This window comes from Periophthalmus magnuspinnatus, chromosome 4 (genome assembly GCF_009829125.3).
Source record: "Periophthalmus magnuspinnatus isolate fPerMag1 chromosome 4, fPerMag1.2.pri, whole genome shotgun sequence".
In the NCBI taxonomy this organism is placed as follows: domain Eukaryota; kingdom Metazoa; phylum Chordata; class Actinopteri; order Gobiiformes; family Gobiidae; genus Periophthalmus; species Periophthalmus magnuspinnatus.
The window spans coordinates 1,772,501-1,794,576 of NC_047129.1; the positions used below are offsets into that span (position 1 = coordinate 1,772,501).

The window sequence follows — 22,076 nt, forward strand, 5'->3', positions numbered from 1 at the left end:
AGTACAAAAATACAAAAGAAGTCGTATGTGAAATGTGATAAGATATAACAAAATTAACAAAAAAACAAAGATAAGGGGAGGACATTGGGGGATAATCACTCCGACTCTTTTTGACCTGTCCACATTTATAAAAACTACAATAATTGGATGTTTGTTGACAATTGCATTATATTGCATAAAAAAGATGTTTTCTAATCATCCTTGTGATATAGAAACTGGCATTGAGTATCGAGCCTTTTCCTTTTTCTCAAACAAAAGTTTGTGAAATTTAGCATTGTGAAACCCCTACCTCAAAGTAGGTTGTGCTTACCAGGAGTGAGGTTTAGGGCATCCACACTGACCATATGAGAGGGCTGACTGTCCACCAGCTCAAACATGGGCAAGCCACCTCTGTTGCAGGAGAGCTACCAAATATACCAAAATATTAATATAATATATAATATAAAAGTATAAAAAACAAAGAGAAAAGGGAAAACTTGAAAGCCTACCCGTCTGATTCGCATACACCAGTCATCAAACTCGTCTTCTGTCCTGAAGAAGAAACCCTGAGAAACACGAATAAACGCACTGATCAGAGTTATATTCCCAAATAACCTCCATCTATTCCTTGACAATTTCAAAAAGTGTCCAAAAATGTTCTGAGTAAAATTATTTCACAGAGAATCATTATGAGTGTTCTGATGGTCAAATATATGTTTCATAATTGACTACAATTGCTAATATAGAATGCAGTGATATTACTATTTGATTCTTGGCACACTCAAAACCTGTCAGATGTATTATTTTGCGTAAATATGTTGTATGTAATGTACCGCAGCGATGGAGGGGTCCAGTTCACAGATGTGCATGCGGCATGGTGGGTGCTGACAGTGGTATGTCTCATCTGGAACATGGCTGTTTTCACTGGGCTCCACTGCGGGTTGTGTGGTGTGAGGGTCCAAGTAGATCAACTCCTCTCCTGCACAAAAGCAAAACAACTATAACAGATAGAATACAGCAAATCAAAGAGTTTATTGCAAAAAAAAATTACATACCGACAAAACCAATGAAGTAATGTGCACTGTTGGGTTTGCCTCCGATAACACCCAAGGATTGAGGCAGCATGAAGCATTGCTGAAAAGAGCAAAGAAAGCCAGGCTTAAATTGTTTGTATGTTCTAGAAATTAGTGGAGAAATTTTAGTTCAGCTAACCCTGTTTTCTAAGGAGAGTGAACAATGGGGGTAGCTCAACCTTCATTGGACAGAGTGTAACATAATTCCATACTCAACATGACAAACAAGGTATTGAACAATGACTTTGCTGTTTAGATGCACAGTATAAATAAATGATTTATAATAATAATAATTTTTCGGGCAGAGAACATTTGAAGTCTCACAACTTGACCCCTTGAATAACCCAGGTTTTACCAAAGACAAAATACTTGCGCCCACTTCTCCCACTACTCCAATATACCTCACACTTTTTGACTGCGCCTCTATTGTTACCAACTGCACCTAACCTTACCATTTATTTTATGGCACTTGTATGTGGTTATTTCTGGTAGAAGTTTACTGCTTTTATTGTTGTGACTTGATGTGGGAAAGTGTAAGTCACTCTTTGCATATAATAAATCTTTGTTATTTACTATTATGTTTATATTCATACAAGAAACAACATGATGATTATTTGTTTTTTTGGATGGGAAACCAGTCTTGGGGAAACGATGGTTGTGGTTACATGCACACTCAAAATGAAATTATTATCAGATATTTGGATTTACAAGATTATTAAAATGACATTCAGATAATACAGATTTTGGTGTGCAAGTACCCATAACCACTGTTTTTACACACAGCTACAACAAGTATTCAGTCTCTTGCTAGTACTGCGGTTTAAATGAAGTCAGTGAGTGTTGGTCACCTTGAGGGGTTCGATATACGCGTCATTGATGTCACTCAGTCCCAGCCTGAGTGGTATGAGCAGAACCAGAGGTCTCCACAAAGCCGTCTCCTCCTCAGTCAGAGCACAGGCCCCCTCCAGGCAGCCGTTTAACGCCCCTGCCCCCTCCGCCTCACCACATGCCCCATCCAACCAGGGCATGCACAGGCGTTCTGCAGGGAAAACATGATATAGTTAAACTTATCACAGTTTAATATTTTTGATTTACATGGAGATTATTTGTGTTAGGGACTATTTAAAGGACTAGGAAAATGTTTATGACATATAAGTAGTACAAGTACTGCAATTACTGTAGTTTGTCACTTCTGCTGACAATAGGTTTATAAGCATAACCCATATATACACACAAACATACATTTTTATCAACTTAATGTCTTATTTTCAAGAGAGAGACCTGTTAACCATAAGACAGTTAGCAGCTTGTGATAAAGGACTAAGACTACACATGAATAAACTAGGCCTAGTCAGAACTAAATCATCGAACAATGCTACCCAGTGTAAACAACGAATACATAAAGTTATAATCAAATATATTATGCAAAAACATAATGTATCGTCATTATTGTCATTGGGACTATTTATGGACAAAGAGAAACAGCAGTATCAGATGAGCGGGAGCACACTGACAAGAAAGGGAATGTGAAGCTCAAGGATACAGCAAAATAAATCATTCGGGTGGTTTATGTTTCCCCTTAAGACAGCCAAAAAGACATTGGCTATGCAGTAACCACCATAGTGCAAAGCCAAGTACTGCATAGACTTGTAAGCACATCTGTGAAGAAGCTGGTGAAATAAATCATTGCAACACGTGAACTCACTGATCTCCTCTATGACCACAGTGTTGTCCATTGCCACGTGTACAACTAACCGGCTCCATGTATCAAACACTGTCAGCTTCCTGTAAAGCAATCAGAGAACATCAGGTCATAGTCAAGGACGTTTAAAAGCATCAGTTTATTTTAAACATGAAAATAGAAAACACCACTGTGGGTAGAACAATAACAATTTTTTATTTCTGTCTATTTAAGTTACACTTACTGTGGCAGTGTGGTGTTTATTAAAGCTCAAACTGAGAAACAAATGATGCAATCAAATGTAATTAGATGCTGTGGTGCAGTCATTGGCACAGTTGCTGTTCAAAGAGCAGCAGACATCTTTAACCAATAAACTAACTATAATATAGCAATATTGTATTTATTATTATATTTATAATTTATTTTTCTTGCCACATCATCAAAAAAATAAATTGTGTGTTATAATCTGTGAACCAGATCTTTATCAACACTAACAGGGCAGTAAGAGTAAAAGATTAACCACTAAATTAAACCTCATGTGCATGTTTTATAGTGTTTCAATTGGGTGGATCTTACAATTTCATTATACTGTCAGAGCTATTGACTTGAGGTTAGGAAAAATATTTTTAAACATACATTACTGTATGTATCACTTAGCAAATTATTTTACTGGCAAATAATTCAAACTTATTGAGACAGTATTTCATCAAATTATTTTCTACTTTTTAGTATGCTTTTTTATCTACTATACTACATATTGTGTACATCTAAGTATAGACAAAAATACTCTAAAAGACACAAAAAAGCCTAGAACAACAAAACAATCCTTACTTTAGGACTTGCGCGACTGTGTTTGGTCCATACCATTGACCAATAGGTTTTCCCTCTCCAACTCCCATTTGAGCTGTAAGAAAACAAGATGTTGTTGCACATCTCCGTTTATAGTATGTAGATTATGTTAAATGTAAAATTGTATATTATTAGCATATTTTTAAATAATTATTTTAATCTTTGGCAACATTGTGCAATAGAGCTATAGTTGAGGGCAATTTCTCTAAGAATCTTGTTAACAGTTATAACTTACATTATTACATGAAATAATTGAGCTACTACACAGACCCAGAAATTCTGCTTGTGAATCAATATGTTTTTGGTGACATATTATAACTGATGTAACTAAAAATCTTACCAATCTGATGGATGGAATAATAGCTGTCCTTCTTGTCAATGAAGGCATTGAGTATACTGATGTACTCTTCTTTTTGTTTACAGCCTTTGGCCCATCTCCAATCTGGGAACAAAAAGATAGTCATCTAATGTGCCTTGTTCATTCTTGGACATGTCAGCACACTGAAAAAATGCTCTGAGTGCCATGCAGTGATAACAGCTGTTTATAAGACTATTTCTAACCATATTATAATGATGTAGCAATGCCCTGAGAATTTCAGCACTGGCCACCGGTAGATATTGCTGTTACTTGATATAAATCTTTTGAAATATGACAATAACTGCACTACCCAGGAGAGTAAGTAGCCTTTCTACAATACTGTGAGCTCTCTGACAATATCACAACATAAACGTCTAACTAGATTTATTAGATCTTCTATATTAGCTGAACCATGACATTTGAATATTGTTACTTTCCTACCTATAACAATAGTAGTTGGCTTCCTTTGCTTATCTTACCTCTGCCTAGATGTCTACACATCAGAGCCTGCCCCAAGATCATCTGGCCACACCGTAACATACAACCCCATCCCGTGTCTGATGTGGGTCCAGTCCCCCCTGCAACAATACCAATATATACCATCAGCAACTTGGGAAAATACTTAGATTATCTATAGTGTCATTTTGATTTGACTTACCAATTGGGGGGAAGTTCTTTCTGTATGTGAACCACAGCCTTGAAGTGACGTCTGATAAAATATCTTCTTTTTCTTAAAAGATAAACATAACAAAAATTTAGGTACTATATTTAGACTCTATATTTTAATTATATTATTTTTTTTTTTATATTTGTGGATTGATTTATACCTGTGAGGGCATTGTACTCTTTCCCCAAGATCCACACTGGGTCAGAGGTCTCAGGGAAATCTTCAATTTCTCCAAAACGCAATGTGTCGTATGTCAAAGTAGCTACAAAAACACACACACACACACACACACACACACACAAAACAAAACAAAAAACACACACACACAAAAAACCAAATAACAGTTAATTTCTACAACCATTACCATAAACATAAACCAAGCAAAGCACTTTGGAGATAGTTGGCATTCACAAGTTCCATTATTGCGAAATTGGACTTGGAAGTAAATTAAAATAGCATACAATAGTGATGGATTTACTATGAAACACAACCAATGACCAAACAGCTTCTGATGCAATGCAAAGACAAACGTGACTCTGCAATGTGGTGACAACAAATCACTCACCAAGCCAAAAGTTAAGCTAAGTGCCTTATAGCCTAGAGGCGTGATTTCCAACTGAATAAACTTACACGACTATGTGTTGTTGTCCGGCTACTGGTACATGCAAGTACAATGTAATATCGTGTAAGTAAATAATAAAAAATGCTGTAAATTGTGTGTTCGCATCAGCAGTAATATTTTCCTTTGGGCGTAACGCTAAGTTAGCACAACAGACGAGCCAAGGACGGGAGACGTGTCAATAAAGTGGGGGCTAGACAGACCAGCCACACCGGAGGATAAACACAAACAGTATCCGAAAAAAAAACAGGAAGTTACACAATTGTCAAAACAGCTGTCATGGCGTGTATCCCTGTAGATTTAGCATAAGCAGCAGGCTAAACGTTGGTTAGCATAGTTAGCTTTAGTCATCACTTTAGCCGCTAATGTCTCCGAGGGTACAAAGCATCAACGATGTACAGCCTGGTGATTTTGTCATTTTTTGATGACAGAGAATGTTATTCTTGATCGGGTGATCGCACTGCGTTGGTATAAGTATTCAGCTGAAGAAACACTTTGAAATATTGCAGAAAAGTACAGGGAGATCGCTGTTACCTGCATCCATCCCGACGGTCTTGAGCCTATCTTGTTTGTTGTTCTCTGCTCTGGGTCAGCTGGGCCAATCAGGAGCCAGTCCTGCTGCGGAATTCAGCAAGGGGCGGGGCGTCTCCACAACTCATCCAATCAGAGCCAGGACAAAAGAAGGCTCCTAAACGATGACGTAGCACTCCGACAAGAAAAGTCATTGAGGTTGTCTGCTATTATAGAAAAAAAAAAAAAAAAACTAACCCCAAAAACTAGAAACTAGACTTTCCTCAAAAAAACTAGGAAATTTGGGATATTACGACTATGGCTACTGCCTTTTTCCTTATTGCTCTTGAATGTAATCGTAGCAATGTGCACCCTATGCTTATATATAGAATCACTATTGTTTTAACATTTAACCCCACATTAAATATCAAAATAGTCAAAGTTGTCATTGTCTTATGATAGGCAGATTAATTAAGTATTTTAACGTATTCAAATCTGATCTGTGGAGATACGGCTTACGCTGATATTTGAACAAAAACAGGATTACCAGTTCATGAAGTTGTTGAACTAATCCACACTTGAGTAAATATAGTAGTAAACATTTATTAAAATCTTACATTATTTGTGTACGAAATGACAGACATTTGCTCATTTTACTAGGACTCCTAGTGCTTTAGGTCATAAAAAGTGAAATTATTCATAGAATAAAGTGTATATGAAATGTCATCAGAGTGTTCGAAAACAGAATACAATGCATCCATTTGCATCACAGCTATTACAACAGAGCTTTAAAAGACACACAAATCATGATAAATGTACTACAGTGACAGGTAAGGAACTGCCAGGGTCTCTGAACCTAATGCAAATTTACACAAAATATCAAATCAATTGTCATTATAACAAAACAACGAATTTTGAATTATGAATGTTTACATTTGTAAAATGTCCAAAAATGCATACAATTTTCTAGTACATCTCAGTGTATTCAGGTTAAATTCTATCAGAAACTATTCAAATAGATGATTATCATACTTATAAAAATTTAACAGCAAATACAGTTCATCAATATTGCACTGCACACTTTTTGACAGCAGTGGGAACTCTAGACACTTAGTGAGTAAAGTTGCCTATAATTAATGGGAAGTTATTGTAGGCCATGTTAAAAGTACTTGTTTAATACTTTTAGTAATTTTAATTGGGGTTACTGAATACTTTTTACTTCCTGTTTTATTAAGATGCAGATGCAGCACAATCTATAACTGCAGATGTGAAGTTGTGTAGTTTTATCATTCAGTAAAACATGTGCCAACCAACATATAAAGCATGCAAATAATATTTTCACTGTGTGTCTGTGCCACATACTTTAAGGCCAGACTAAAACTAATAAGATATAGTTTGTGAAGAAACCATGGTCCATGGATGAAGAGTCAGTGCAGTGAAGTGTAAACATATCCCAAAGCTGTAAGCGTAGTGCACTGGTCTGTCCTTCCAGATGACTTAATATAATGGTGTTTTTCACTTGTCTCGGAGTAGGTACAAAACTATGGCCTTCAGGTAGTGTCCGCATGTACAAGCAGCAGCAACGAGCCAGTGAGAGCGGAAACTGGGATCTGTATTCACCACACATTTCGTAACATCCACCTGGAAATACAAGGACATAGAGTTCACACAATAGTTCCACTAATGAATGGTAATTGTAAATTATTATTATTATTAATGTCAAGTTTTGGTGTGAGTGTGAGTTATTAGTGGTGGTTGGAAAGGCCCTTGATATCAATATATTATACATATTTTTTTCTAAATGTGAGAAGAATTGGGAGAATTCAACATTGTCACTTTAAGACCTAGGAGCTTTCGGAGTCCATAAAATAGCACAGAGCACACAGTTTAATGTCATCTTTGACACTAATCACTTCCCTCTCATAGTCCGCAGAGCTACAGTTATAATTTATGTTTCCTCTAGTGCAGAATGACAGAGAAAAATGCTGGTCCAGAGTTATTGCTGTGAGACAACAATCCTTTTATTTGTGTTTATGAGGTCAATTATACACTGCTTTGGCCCCCTTTGTCACACTCCAGTTCTCCTCAGACAGGCAAGGCAAGTTTATTTGTATAGCACAATTCATATGCAAAGTAATTAAAAGTGTTTTACCAAATACAATACAATATAATACAAATATAATACAATATAAACAAATCAAAACATAAATAATCATCATAAAATTAACATTAAACGAGAAGAGTGTGAATAAAAACCTTTCAGTCATATGCACAGCTAAACAGAACAGTTTTGAGCCTGGATTTAAACATTGTCAAAGTAGAGGCCTGTCTCACATCTTCAGGAAGACTGTTCCAGGTTTTAGCTGCATGAAACTGAAATGCTGATTCCCCGTGTTTAGTCCTGACTCTGGGAAGTAGCAGGAGGCCAGTTCCTGAGGTCCTCAGAGTGCAAGATGGTTTATATGGCACTAACATGCCGGAGATGTACTTTGGTGCTTGAGCAGGCTGTTACAGTAGTCTAACCTACTGGAGACAAATGCATGGATAAGTCTCTTCAAGTCTGGTTTAGACAGTATACCTTTGATGCTTACAATGTTTTTAGATGGTAAAAAGGAGCATATGTTACTGATTTGATGTAACTGTTAAAGTTCAAGTCTAAGTCCATTATTACCCCTAGATTTGAAGGTTTTAGAGAAAGAGACTGGAGGTGACTGCTAACACTTTCTCTATGTTTCTGTGGGCCAAAGACTATGACTTCAGTCTTGTTTGAGTTTAGCTGGAGAAAGTTGTTTTGCCTCCACACACTGATCTGTTAGATGCAGTGGCAGAGTGAATCCACTGGTCCATATTCACTTGGTGCCAGTGAGACACAGATCTGGGTGTCGTCTGCATAGTTTTGGTAGGACATATTACTGCTGTGGATTTCCACCCAGTCCTCTAGTCTCTGTTAGAGGATCCCATGATCCACAGTGTCAAAAGTAGCACTCAGATCCAACAGGATCAAGACTAAGACTTTGTCTGCATTAGTGTTCAGGTGGATGTCATTTGTCACCTTGATAAGAGCAGTCTCAGTGCTGTGGTGGGGTGTAAAATCTGACTGGAAAATTTAAAAGGAGTTGTTAACTTGGAGAATGATAAGCTTTTGGTAAACAACTTTTTCAAGGACTTTGGCAATAAACTGCAGAATTGAGATCGGTAGTCGGTAGTTGAGGTCAGTTATAATTCAGTACTGTGGCATCAAGACTGCTCTTCTTTAGGAGAGGCTTGATAACCACAGTTTTCAAGCCGTTTGGGAATGTTCCAGATTTAAGTAACATGTTAACTATGCAAGCGAGCTGCGATAGCAAACTGTTGAGCACAGACTTTAGAAAGTAGGTAACACACCGAGGCAGCATGTAGATGAACTCAGAATGATGACGATCTCTAGGACAGTTTTGTCAGTTACAGGTGCAAAGTGACCCAAGTGTCTAGGTGGCTGCAGGGTTGCTATTTGTTACTTATTTATTTTCATCAAAGTCTGTGCAATCTGAGTAAAATCATCAATAAACCATTGGCAGTGCTGAGAAGGTTTGTATATGATTCAGTAGAGTATGGAGATTGTTTTAGCTTCATTTTAAAGGAAACATACTCAAATGATGAACCCCCCCCAAATGACAACCCATGAGTTACTACATCATCTCTAAAAACTCCACACACAATATTAAAAGAAGAACATAAAATTATTGATTAAAAATGATTTGTTACTTAAAGATCTGTACTCGTTTCTGTGTAGACTCTGCACACCTGACTGGGTGACAGGTGCGCTGGAGGAGAAGCACTTGACCTGATCTGATGAGGCTTTCTAGTCTGGTTGAGAAGGGCCATGGGTGAAGGTGCTGTTGACTTGTTCTCTGCAGGAGGGGGAGGTGGTGATGCTGCTGAATCCTCTGCTGGGAGAGGTAGTTGTGGTAGTTCATGCTGCTGGTAGTGCTGACACACTGACACTGGTGCAGCAGGAATACTTCTCTCATATCTCTCTTCTCTCACAGGACACTGTCCAGGCCGGTGTGTCAGAGCATAGAGGAGGTTATCATTCAGCACTCTTACTCCACCTCTGCCCAGGTGCGGGCCATTTCCTTCGAACAGGTCCTCTTGTTTCCCGAATAGATCAGTTTTCAATGTAGTGCAGTCCTCTGGGCGCACACACATTGAACAGCCAGGGGGTAAATTTGTTTATCTTCTTTTTGTCCATGTTAAGATTGTAGAAGACTATATGTAGAAGATTTAAGATGAAAGTAGATATTTTTACACCCTCTTCTATGAAAGTAACTGTGGGCTGCTTACCACTGGGAGTCAGTGAAAGTTACTGGTAGCGTCCGGTGAAGTGCTTTTTCAGATTCTAAAACAAATATCTGTGCTTATAGCTCAATAATTTGTTGTTGTAGCATACACAGAAAGAACTCCTTTGGTTTCGTCCCCCGGACATGTTGCTGTTTCGTCAGATAGCTTGTTAAAACATGTAAAAATGGTTTAAAAGTCTTGGTTTACTTAAAATCATAACTAGACACATTTTTGAGCACTGGAAGAAGTCAACTGATGAGAAGCAAAGTAAAGAAGGAAGCAGTAGGAGCAAGCAGGAATAGCATCTGTACTCTTTAGAAGCAGACATGACTTGAATGCACTGTCTCTAAATGCACCACTACACAGTTGTTTACTCAGCACATGTCTGGACTCCTGCTGCTTTTTCATAGTTTTGTACAAAATCAGATGTTATAAAGATGTTTATCTGGAAGTCTCTCCTGTTTAATAGGCTACTGGTTTATGTCAACCTATATATGGCTGTATAACGTTGAACCTACTGGTTACTTTTTTCTTGAATTACTTGGATTATTTTATTCTATTATGTTCCTGTTACAATCTGTTCATGACATGTTTTTTATTGTTAATTTACTTTACACTATCAAGCACACAGCTAGTAAAAAATAAAAGGGGTTTCCAACCATAATTGCCATTGTATTAATTCGTAATGTACGAAAATGTCAGAATATGTTCACTGTTAATTTTGGAGAAAGTATCTATTTCTGTGTCATTTATTTGATTAAATGTCAAATTCTAGATGGTGCATGACCTATTTGTAACAACAGTTGTTTCTTACCCAGCCTCCTCTTCTCTTTAACCAGGAGGCCAGACTTTTGCGGACAAACTCCCCCATACAATCCACTATAGTGTGAACCATTGCTGGGTGTCCATGTTTCACACAGTCCACAGCTAATCCTCCGGCCACAGCATACAAAGAGACCACCTTCCCCCAAGTCACTCCTGGAGGGACACATAAACAAAAACACACAAAAAATTGGTTTGAGAGACATTTTTAGATTAGATTCAACTTGGTGTGTGTTTTTCTCATAACCAAGAGTTGGAGTAAAACTATGCACACACACACACACACACACCATCCATCAGTGACATAGTTATGGATGAGTTTCTATTTTTAACAGCTGCTTGCTTTCTTGCACACTCATTTGCACATTGTTTGCCTAAGTTACTTTCTTTCTTCTTTGTTAAAAGTAATTTTTCAATCAATTGATGTTTCATCCTTGAGTAATACAGATGTATTTTGTAGTCTTGCAAACAAGCATTTAGTTTTGATATAAAATGTTATTTTTCTTGCGTGACTAGTATTGAATTATATTTGAATGTAATAATAACAAATCTGAGAAAGTTTGGAGCCTTGCACTACATAAATGACACAATTCATTCATTTTCTATGCAAAATGGACACCAGTATCACAACATACATGCAGTTTCAATATCACTTTTTTGCCTTTTGTTTTGTACTACACATTTCATTTAAGAATAAGAAACATATTTACAATATGACACAGCAAGTCTAATACTTTGAGGATGTAGTCTAATCTTTTTCTGTGCTGGACTTCCTTTTTGCGTGTATAGTCACTATTACAACAATGCCCACCTTGACACAGCAATTTAGTAACCCTATAAACATACTATCCATCTTTCTATGCAATACATGAATGACAGTTACCTCAACTAATAGACAAAACAAATGTAATTTAACATTACTTTACTTAGTGGTAAAGATAATTCATTGACCAGCGTGTTTTCTTCTATAAACATCTGATGTGATCCATGTGTGTCATTAGCCCACTGAACTCTCTTGGAAATGATATAACTTTTCTCATTATGTTTGATATGATGATTCCATTTTGTAGAAGCCATTTGAAGTTTACAACTTAAGTCCAGGGTGGCACCATCTCTGTCTGCTACAATCAGTCTTCTGGGTATAACTCTAACCTAATATGGACTTTCCTGGCTGCTCTTTTCCTGAAAGATAAGTCAACCCCTATCTCTGAGAACAAGTACATAAAAATGGTTTATAGGATGCCCTTTTTAAAACTTCACAAACAATGGAAAGGGGAACAGGGTTAGTTTTCTAGCCTCTCTTTAAGAAGTTCCTTTTTTGATAGTAAATGTTGAAATTAATAAAGTGGTAATTCCAAAATCTAAGAGGAACCTTTGGCTTGCATCTGGATTAAGGGCTGGTTCAAACCTGGAGTGTCTTGGTTTAGACAATTTTTTTAGTTCTATTTTAGTCCTGGTTAAGTTCTAGATTTGCTCTAAGTTCTAGTTCTAATGTAGTCCTTTTGTTCCCCTTAATAAAGAATGCATTTTATTCCTTGGTATAGCCATGAGTAGGTGAAATCTGGTTTGCCTTTGTTTAGACCTGATTTAGTTTTAAGTAGATGAATACATATATCTTTACCGGTGGAGAAAATATCAGCAGCTACAGCCAAGAAAGCATCTGAAACCACATTTTCGGAGGCCACCGTGATGTTGAGCTGTCGAGCCACATTTCGGTAAACATTTGGACGGAGGTACTCCAGCTCATCACCTGTCCATAAAAGGGAAAAGAAGAGGTAAAAACCTAGCTCACATCAGACAGTAATTGAACTTTTTTGCTTAAGTATCAAAAATTGTAGCGACGTTGATTTGGTTAGAAAAATGAGAAAAAGCCATTAAAACAGTAGTCATAATATATTAGTTAGGGGAAGTTGGTACTCTCAAATTACAACTGTGCTGAGCGTACATGCACATGGACAATAGGCACCTGACCTGTTGGCCTACCAACATAAAACATACTTCCTTGTAAAATTTGCAACTTGTAAAACTCCTTGAGAGTTCAGTCAGTTCCGGTAAAATTCTGGTTTAAAGTGTCTCTTCTATTCTGATTATTACCTTGGTATGTTTCGCTTTCTGTCAGTCAACACAGTGTTTTGGAGCTGTAGTCTTTTAATAAAAATATTTCTGAATAATGACTTTACAGACTGATAAAATGAATGTACTGGCCCTTAGTGGTAGGCTTGTCACTGCTGCAGTCCATACAAGACTGGGGGTATCATGTTAAATTTACCTACATGATTAATCTTTTTCAAATAATTGATTATTGCAAATTATATATTGTTTGCTTGAAATATTTAACTAAGTTTGTCACCTACAGACAATTCTAATCAAAAACAAATGATAATACTTTCTAACTCTCGACACTCCCAGTTTTTCTGCAGTATCAGTTTTCTGCCAACTCTGCATAAATTGTGCAGCAAACATGGGCAGTTATTGCACAATTATATTTCTATGCACCATTCAGCTTATCGTTTGCCTTGTCATCCTATACCATAATTTATGCTTTGGGAATGACATAATAGCTATTATACTGGCAATAATAGATTTTACCTTTAACTGTCAACATTTTTTAGACCAGTGTTATTATTTTGAATGATAAAATGGCTTGGGTCTGATGTTTACAGTGTGCAGCAGCCAAAGACCATGTGTTAAAAATAGGTTGCAGGCGGAGAGGCTATGACATCATAGTTACAAAAGCTGACCCAAAATCTGTGGAAATCCTCCAGTAATCTAAATAATGAATGTGGAATACGTGTGGTTATTTGGAGATAATATTCATGTAACTAACCCTAACCCTAACCCTAACCCTAACTTATCATGCATACAATTTTAATTATATAGGCAAATTTAAGTTAAGTAAATGGGTAGTACTTTTAACAACTTAACAAAATACACATATGAATGGGTGTATAATAAAACTGTTAGCCACAACAAATAACACAAAATAGATAGCAGGGCCCATCTTAAAACTGAGGTGAAACTGAGGTACTCTAAAGTATGTTGACAATGCACAAGTTAATAGTTTTATATATATATATATATATATATATATATATATATATATATATATATATATATATATATATATATATATATATATATATATATATATATATATATATATATATATTTGGAAATATTTCCTCCAGAGGATAAGCTGATGTTTTTAATTTAAGAATTTAAGGTTTCACGTCTGTTATGTGTCAATTTGCCATTTTTAATGTTTAACTTGTTGATTGGAGGTACAGATCTTTGCACATTATTCCATATAATTTGTGTCAATAAATGAGATGCGTCACCAAACAGATGCCTATAGTATACTGTACTCTAGCTTGCTTTTTATAATTATGGCTAAATAAATAATTAATTAACCGTGTAGTGTAGTTTTTTTTTTTTTTTTCCTATGTCGGTATGGTTGGGATCTTTTGGGTAATTTTGCTCTAAAGTTGGACAAGTCTTCTGTATAACCTTCTTCTAATCAGTTTCCATCATTATGGCCCTAAAGCAATGATAGTATGTGAGCATGTTAATAATGAAGCATAAGACTCACCCAGCCATATCAACACCGAGGAGATCTCCCCAAGTGAACCACCTGATGCCACCAGTCCGTGCTCGGGTTTGGACCAGCCAATCCCGGCCCGGTTCAGTCTGGAGTGGATGTAGTCCCGGCACAGCGCTTTGGCTTGGGATACGAGCTCTTTATCCGTGGGTGAACGGTCAAATACTTCGGCAGCAAATACTGAGGAGCGTCGCAACATCTCCATAGCGCCGTGCAGTCCTGCGTCTCCGCTCCTCCGCTCCTCCGCTCCTCCGGTCCGCCTCCGCTGTCTCGAGACACTTGCGCTGGGCTGTAACCCGCTTTCCTCCGGTACACGTTTCAGCGTCTCTTCTGGGTGTTTATCATACCACGATACTAATGCTATTACACGTTTAATACTGACTTTAAAGTGTACATGTGGTTATGCCTGTTTCATTTCATTTCTAGGTCATATCCATGGCTATAATGTGGTTGTTATTCCCCACGCGCATACAGATGGCACGCAACGCTAGGCATCAAAACGTAGCCAGATCTGACAAGCTTTCCTTCTAAGGGCACTTATTGTGGAGTCCAACTACTGTCTGCAAAAGTCCAAAGGCGGAGATAAGCCACTAGACCCGCCCCAACCGGTACGCACAAGGAACTCCACACAGTAATCTAAGCAAACGCATTCAGTCCAAGTACTGCACAATGTTTAATAATCAACTGCATTCAATAAGGGCTGTCTACTTAGATGATTTTAGATAATATGGGGTCTATTTGAAGATTTTGAACATGTAGTAGCCTAGATATAGCCAATTTCCTTTTGAAAACAAACAAGGAATTAATGGGTCAACAAACTGTAATAAATCAAAAAATCCAATTTCATTTCTGGGAGTGTCCCACAATTGTTTTTACAAGTTCAGCTTTAAATCAAAGTGTGCATGTAGCCACTATCATCAAAGGAATTACATTTTGATGCTATTAAAAACACATTCTCCAAGGTTTTATAATCCACTAGTACAAACTGTGTTGCACTGTAGCCTATTGGAAATGAGGAAGGTCAGTCAGTGCATGTTCCTCTTATGATAATATTAATCCCACTGTGTGTAATTAGACAAAGGTAATCCTTTAGTGACACGTTTTTATGTGGAGTGCACAATGCATTTAGCAGAACAACAATGGTTTAAAAAAAAAAAAAACAACTGAAAGAAAAGCACATAAAAAAACCTAAACATTAAATTAACTATATGCTCAGGTTGTTTTTTAACATTTCCACACTCAGACTGGTAAAGGGTGCAATAATCAGTACAGGCAGTGTTCAGTAAGTAGTAGCAAAAGGGGACTGGTAGGTTATGCAGTAGAATCTGTAGAAGTCAAAGTCGAATAGATTCTGTTGTACTGCAGTAGTGCTTATTAGAGGTTGTGGTCTAAATGAAAGTAATTATTAGGCCTAAGTGAATAGCAGTTGCCTAGAAGTTGCAACAGTTACTAAACACAGGCCTACTCATCACTTTCACTTTAAAAGTATAAGTAATATATGCACTATTATTATGCACTCACAATTACATTAAGTAAGAGCAGGTTTCCCATTGTGTGTGTGGTAGTAGCTGATCTATAATATTAGTAGTAGGAGTTGTAGTACTAAAGATACAATGACCAAACTTATTTGTTCTTGAGAAGAGCTGCAATTTAAACTTTACTTTTACTTGTATAATTTTCACTTTGAATCTGCCAGAATTAGTATTATGCAGTTCTTACATGAAACCAGATGTCCCATAGCTTGTTTCTAGGCCATAGAGCTGCACTGAGACCCGTCTATTGCGTAAAGTGGTGTGTTGTTGACACAGTTGATATGCGAGTCTGTAACAGCACAAGTATCATGACTAACTCCACACCTTCTCCACTCCCTGCTCCAGAAAATACTTTGTCAGAAAAAAAACCCAACAACTTTGCATTGGCATTTCGGGGGAAGCCACCACACCCTCTGTTTACTCTGTTTGGGCCTGTCTGAGGAATGCCCTACAGCGTATTTATGACGAGTCATCAGATCTGCAGTCATTTTTGCAGACAATGAGCCAAACACTGTGCTAAAAAATTTGGCGAGTATAATTTGCATAGTACAGTAGCAGTACAAACCGTTGACGTGGAATCACTGCTTAGGAATATGCACATGAAACAACTTTATCTCAAATGACATCTGTGTTGTTTATCAGCAGCATTATAAAGAAGTCATCAGTTTTTTTTGTATAAAAACAAATCACTCATTGTTCAATCAATCGATCATCGTTTTCCACTTAGTAGTGTAGCCAAAAATTTTACAATAATTTCAAAATAATATTAGTCAAGTATATGTTGCAGTCAAATTAAATTACTCAAGTAAAAAGTATTTGGGTAGTAGTACTAATAAACTAAAGTTGTAAGACTAACTCTCAGGACATTTGACCAGTGAATATACAACAAGTTATTGTAGTATTGAGGGAAAAAAGTACAATATGAGAAATAACGTCAGGTTTTAAAATATCTAAATCCTACAATAATGACACTGTTAGGTCTACTACTGCTACACAGGAATAGTTCTAGTTTTCTGTGTTGACCCATTTAAAGGGTCCAGACATTCACATTCACAAAATTCATGCAAAATATAAAAGAAAAACATCCACATATTGATATTCCAAATGATCTGTTTTATTGGTTAGCCTTCCTTTGAAATAACATGGCGACTACACATGCTTGATGATATGCCATCCAATAAATACATGCTGTTAGCTGTGCAACAGTCTAACTCAAGAATTCACCCCTATCATCACCTCTTCATTTAGCTCCAGAGGGTTTTAAAGGCATAATCTACCGTTTTGGCTTCTCCACACAAATACATACAATGATTCCAGTTTCTTCATAAAACAAACAAAAGTACCACAGGTGGACATACTGTAGCTATGCCACTGATGTTAGCTCAAATCTCTCAAAACTTATCTAAAACAGTGGCAAAGAAATCACTTCAAAAATATGTTCTTCATGGAAAAGACATTTAAAGTAACACTAGCTCAATGTTTTTTGTTAACCACACAATGCAAAGTAAAAAGGATTACACTGACTGACATTGAAGAAATAAGTAGCACCAAATGGGTGGTTATTGCAAAACTACAAAGCAAGAAAAGCTCCCTTCTCTAATAAACTTTAAATAGACCCTACAGATTCCACTGGCCTTTGAAATAAATACTGCTGAAATAAACAGTTTGACTAGAGCGCCCAGGTTTCAGACATTACTAAAAGCTCCAAGTACACTGTCCTCAAAACATCCAATATATCTACCAAAATGCAACATTACACGTTCAGTTAACCCTCTTATCCCCTTTCAGTCGTTATTCAATACTGTGCAAAAGTTTTAGTGGCCAATAACAATGCAGAACCATACAAATGTACCTTTTAAGTGAAATGTACTGGGCTATAATTGTGAGATTTGTGGCACATTGAAAACAGATTTGTTTTAGGTCTGGGCACTGCATTTTCACCATTGCAAGATATAATGCCTTGGCAAAGGCTTTTGCTCATGATGATTGATCCTTGAGGTTTTCTTATATCGTTGTCATTTTTCTATTGTCTTTTTATCTATTTTAACACATTTTGTAATGTATACATTGATACACCTTTATTGTCAAAAATCACACTTTTGCACAGTAGCTTGTACCATGAATTACAACGTAAAGTGTCTATGACACACCATTCACACATGCTATAGGTCATCTTTGTTCAAATCAAAACCACATAGTTTCAGTCAAAATAAGAAAAAAAATCCAAGGGTCAAGTCCTTTGGGTTCAAATTGGTCCCATAAAATAATACTAACCTGCTATGTTGATCAGTCAATAATAGCCTGATTAGGCAGCATATAACATTAAAGTATCTCTCTTGTGATCCATCACAACAAGTGTTATCTTATACATCAATGAAAAACAAACAAAAATAACGCACACGTAATTAGAAATGTTACATGATAAACTGGCAGTATTGCTCAGGTTCCAGTTTAATTGCTTTGATTCTTGTTAGAAGTGAAATGTTTCTGCTGAAGGCCCAGCCCTCAGAGTGAAACTGAATACCTAAATGCCATTCCCATTAATTTCCATGGGACCTGTTCCTCCTTTGGGGATGAGCAAAGTCATCCGGCCCGTCGTACTGGCGGCACTCTTGATCACCTCCATCCATCTGAAACAGGTGACAACATGCTCTGTTACACCTCAAGATGCAAAACCATTTTCTACTGAACTACATGATGTACTGTAGAATAGGCTATTAAATGAGTCAGTGTGGAAGTTTTGGAAAATCTTAGTAATGTAATGAACAATATAATTATTTTTGTTCAGGATGTTGATCATGGTTACAATGGCTGTTTGCCAAAAACAGCCAAAAGAGACATGCTTTGATTTTAGTTCATATTCTGTTTTATGCATCAGTAATTAATCAGTTAGCATCATGCAACAAATAGATATGTTGCTAATTAATCACTTTAACATGTAATATTAAGATCAATTTCTAGAAGAAGGCAACAAGTTTATTATAAAACATTTAAAGAATTTTGAATTTTTATCAATGCTGGAATTGTAAGATGCTTTGAGTAGGTATGGCCTGCACATTAAATTGTTAATATTGCAAAATGAGTCCATTGCCAGTATACAAGTGCTTCTAGAAATGACATTTGTTTGCGTATTTTGGTTATTTATAACTTAAGTAACATACCGTTCGAAAGTGTACTCGCTCTCCGCTCTGAAGAAGTACACGTGGGACTTGAACTGCAGTTTAAAGACGTACTCTTTGTGGATGCCGTCAGACTCATCGGGGGTGCTCACTGTGTATCCCAGTAGAGGGAGACTGGCCAGTGGGAAATCATCCTGAAATAGTTTACAGTCAGTTTACATGAATCACTTAAAACATGTTAAATTGAAAAAGCTGGTATGATAAGTGCTGTTGTTCCCCAGACAAAGTTATAGACATAGATATTTTGAACAAAAAATCAGGTAATGGTCAGATTATATTGTGCAATAGGATAGGTTTTTGATATTATAGACTACTAATTTATAAGAAGTTTATAAATTTTGCGTTATATACAGTTTTTGTGTTTTTAATCACATATAATTAACACCTGCATCTTGTTGCGCAAGAGGCCATAATAAATTGTGTTTTATCTAACCTGATGGGTCTTGTAGAAGAATAAACAGAAGTTGGTAAAAACAACCCAGAGTTTCTGCCACCCATTGCTGTTTTTAAACTTTCTGAGCAGGTATCCAGAGAGCTGGTTCTGTGGAAAGTGAAGGAAGAAAAAAAAAAAAAGCACATTAGCCCCTAAAGTAACATATATAGGGCTGGTGTATATGTGACCGTCTTTGTGATTACTTATTAAATGTGTAGTTTCTCTACAGGAAATATAATTATTGATATGATTATGAAAAAAGTAATATAATTGTACATAAAACAATACGTATCAGTAATAGAAAACATAAAAAATAATATCAATCATTTAATATTTCATAAAATATGTAGCCTATAGAGAAAAGCAGGGTGGTTAAAATGTGTGCAATGCAATGGTGAGTCTTTGCTTCATCTTGTTTTTTTACCTGGTTTTAGAAAGTTTATCTCAAGTATATTCACAGTTGCTCATATGTTACAGGATAAATTAAAAGTAAATTTGCCCATCACACAATGGAACTGGAGCAGAGATAAGATAGTGAAGATCGTGTGTCTGTAGTGGTTAATCCTGTTTAGTACCTGGTTCATGCGCAGGTAATCAGTGAGAGACAGATTTTGGTTTCGGTACCAACAAACATGAGTGATGGTGTTTGGTCTTTGGCCCTGACCCAGAAGATACCGAGGGGGCAGTTCAGGAGATGCAGCGGGAGACCCAAAAACTGACAGAGTGAAGAATAGAAACAAAAGAGGAAAGTGGAGTGTTAGTGTGTTAGATCAAAAGATGACAAAGGATGAAGAGAAAGTCCAGGAAATCCTTCTGTAGAGTAAGACTGTTAGTGAAACAGAGATCCCTGTGCATGTTATGGATGATTCTAGATGAGAAGAAAGTCATAAATAACAAAAGGAAGTAACCAATAATATCCAGGAAGGTGAAGGAGGAAGTGGAACACTGATAGTCACACATCAATGAATTGGTGGAAAAGTTATTTTTTTCTTAGTAGTTTAAGTAAAGAAAGTTCATTTCAGTGTTTTAAGTTGTATTTTAATTTGACATTTAACGTATTATTCAATATTTATTCGTATCATGTGCTTTTTGCGGCACTTTTCCACAATATTATAATTTGTTGATGTAGGACTTACTATGTTTAGAAACTAGAACAGAAAAACAGAAACACCAAAGAAAATATCCACAATGGTTTGGATGAGTTATATAAGTGTAAATGGGGGAGGTATGCTGCTGTCTGTCGGGCAGTAGTGGGTGCGTGGGGCAGAGGAGGGGTACCTCCACGGCCTGGCAGTGATCGGACATTGACACACTGGTGTTGCGGTGCCAGCACACGTGCATGGTGGTGTTGGCGCGGTGGTGTGTCTGCTTGTCTAAAGACGTGCGCGATGAGTTCATGTCATCCTCCGACTCCTGTTCCAGAGAAACCTCATCCGATGAGCCTGAGGGGGACCAGGGCAAAGAGGGGGTAGAGGGGGAGAGGAGGGGGGACTTAAAGCATTAGGGGTTGTAATGGGATTTAATGACATTTACTGTTAAGTGTATGAAGTCATCACATCACTGAGAATTTGTAATGGGTTTTGTTACATGCATAAAACATTACTGAATTTCCTGTAACATTTAACATCAGACAAAACATTATGACCATCTGCCCAGTATCAGATCCTGATGGGTCAGTGTCACATGCATCACCTTTGCCTGGTGCACTGCAGTTTCCTCCTTGGACCACTTTTGATACTGACCACTGCAGACCATAAATGCTCCACAGGGGGTGACAGTTTTGGAGATGCACTAACCCAATGAAGGACACTAAAACTACTAAACTACACTAAAACTTACACTTGCCATTTCCTCCTGTTTTAACTCAGGAAAAAATATTCGCATGCTGTCCAACACTACTGATGCTATGTAAAAATTAATCTGAGGCCATTATTTTATGTTAGTTGTCATAACGGTCTGTCTACATTATCAGAAAAAAGAAAAAAAAGACAATAAGACTGAAAACAATGGACTTGGGGTTTAACTTACGATTTGAGCGATCACATAGTTGAGAGTCAATGAACACAGTGGACTTCTCCTGAGATTTTTTGGCCATGTCGATCGCAAAGTTCAGATCCTCAATCCATTTCCCCATTTCCACTTTTGAGCTAATGAACAAATAAATAAAGCAATGATAAATAATACAATAAATCAGTATGCAGTATAGATCCGTAAAGACATAATGATTAATTGTATTGTTGAATTACCATTTAAAAATCAAATAGTATTTCAATATGTTTAAGACACATTTTTACAAACAAAATAAAAACTTTTTCTGAATTACCTGGCAGCCACAACAATGGTCCTCTGAGCAGAGTAGATGGTGAAGCAGTGTGGGACAGACCACTCATTTTCACTTTCTTCCACCTCCAAATGAGACCAACACAAACATAAGAATCCAATCTATTTTTAAAATG

General features: G+C 36.8%; 3 protein-coding genes across 4 annotated transcripts in view; all 3 read right to left on the reverse strand.

Annotated features, from left to right (window-relative positions):
- Nucleotides 1-5,869, reverse strand: part of atg4b (autophagy related 4B, cysteine peptidase) — a 6,531-nt gene extending 662 nt beyond the window's left edge. Inside the window, exons 1-12 of the mRNA XM_033965688.2 lie at nt 5,761-5,869; nt 4,768-4,869; nt 4,599-4,670; nt 4,420-4,518; nt 3,923-4,024; nt 3,565-3,637; nt 2,758-2,837; nt 1,901-2,091; nt 1,035-1,113; nt 813-958; nt 489-545; nt 311-404 (exon numbers count right to left, since the gene is read on the reverse strand). Of these exons, the coding sequence (XP_033821579.1) occupies nt 311-404; nt 489-545; nt 813-958; nt 1,035-1,113; nt 1,901-2,091; nt 2,758-2,837; nt 3,565-3,637; nt 3,923-4,024; nt 4,420-4,518; nt 4,599-4,670; nt 4,768-4,869; nt 5,761-5,770 (1,105 nt within the window). The 5' untranslated portion in view covers nt 5,771-5,869. The remainder of the gene's footprint in view (nt 1-310; nt 405-488; nt 546-812; nt 959-1,034; nt 1,114-1,900; nt 2,092-2,757; nt 2,838-3,564; nt 3,638-3,922; nt 4,025-4,419; nt 4,519-4,598; nt 4,671-4,767; nt 4,870-5,760) is intronic.
- A 454-nt stretch (nt 5,870-6,323) lies between these two features.
- Nucleotides 6,324-15,095, reverse strand: boka (BCL2 family apoptosis regulator BOK a). The gene is made up of 4 exons (XM_033965694.2): nt 14,468-15,095; nt 12,500-12,628; nt 10,871-11,034; nt 6,324-7,377 (listed from the first exon to the last, which is right to left on the reverse strand). Exons 1-4 carry the CDS (start codon nt 14,679-14,681, stop codon nt 7,252-7,254), a joined length of 633 nt encoding a protein of 210 aa, XP_033821585.1. The 5' UTR covers nt 14,682-15,095; the 3' UTR covers nt 6,324-7,251.
- A 2,665-nt stretch (nt 15,096-17,760) lies between these two features.
- Nucleotides 17,761-22,076, reverse strand: part of farp2 (FERM, RhoGEF and pleckstrin domain protein 2) — a 31,186-nt gene continuing 26,870 nt past the window's right edge. Inside the window, exons 22-27 of one of the 2 annotated variants that reach the window (XM_033965682.2) lie at nt 21,944-22,026; nt 21,649-21,767; nt 20,899-21,062; nt 19,621-19,728; nt 19,170-19,321; nt 17,761-18,638 (exon numbers count right to left, since the gene is read on the reverse strand). In XM_033965682.2, the coding sequence (XP_033821573.1) occupies nt 18,533-18,638; nt 19,170-19,321; nt 19,621-19,728; nt 20,899-21,062; nt 21,649-21,767; nt 21,944-22,026 (732 nt within the window). In that variant the 3' untranslated portion in view covers nt 17,761-18,532. Of the gene's footprint in view, nt 18,639-19,169; nt 19,322-19,620; nt 19,729-20,195; nt 20,336-20,898; nt 21,063-21,648; nt 21,768-21,943; nt 22,027-22,076 lie in introns of both variants that reach the window. The other variant, XM_033965683.2, reaches the window with a different exon arrangement.

Excerpts from the sequence above, each read along its gene's own strand:
- boka (XM_033965694.2), bottom strand. The coding sequence starts at position 14,681 with ATGGAGATGTTGCGACGCTCCTCAGTATTTGCTGCCGAAGTATTTGAC. Across the intron at positions 12,629-14,467 it reads CTCGGTGTTGATATGGCTGG|GTGATGAGCTGGAGTACCTC; the intron begins GTGAGTCTTATG and ends TTTTATGGACAG. Across the intron at positions 11,035-12,499 it reads TGCTGATATTTTCTCCACCG|GAGTGACTTGGGGGAAGGTG; the intron begins GTAAAGATATAT and ends GTGTCCCTCCAG.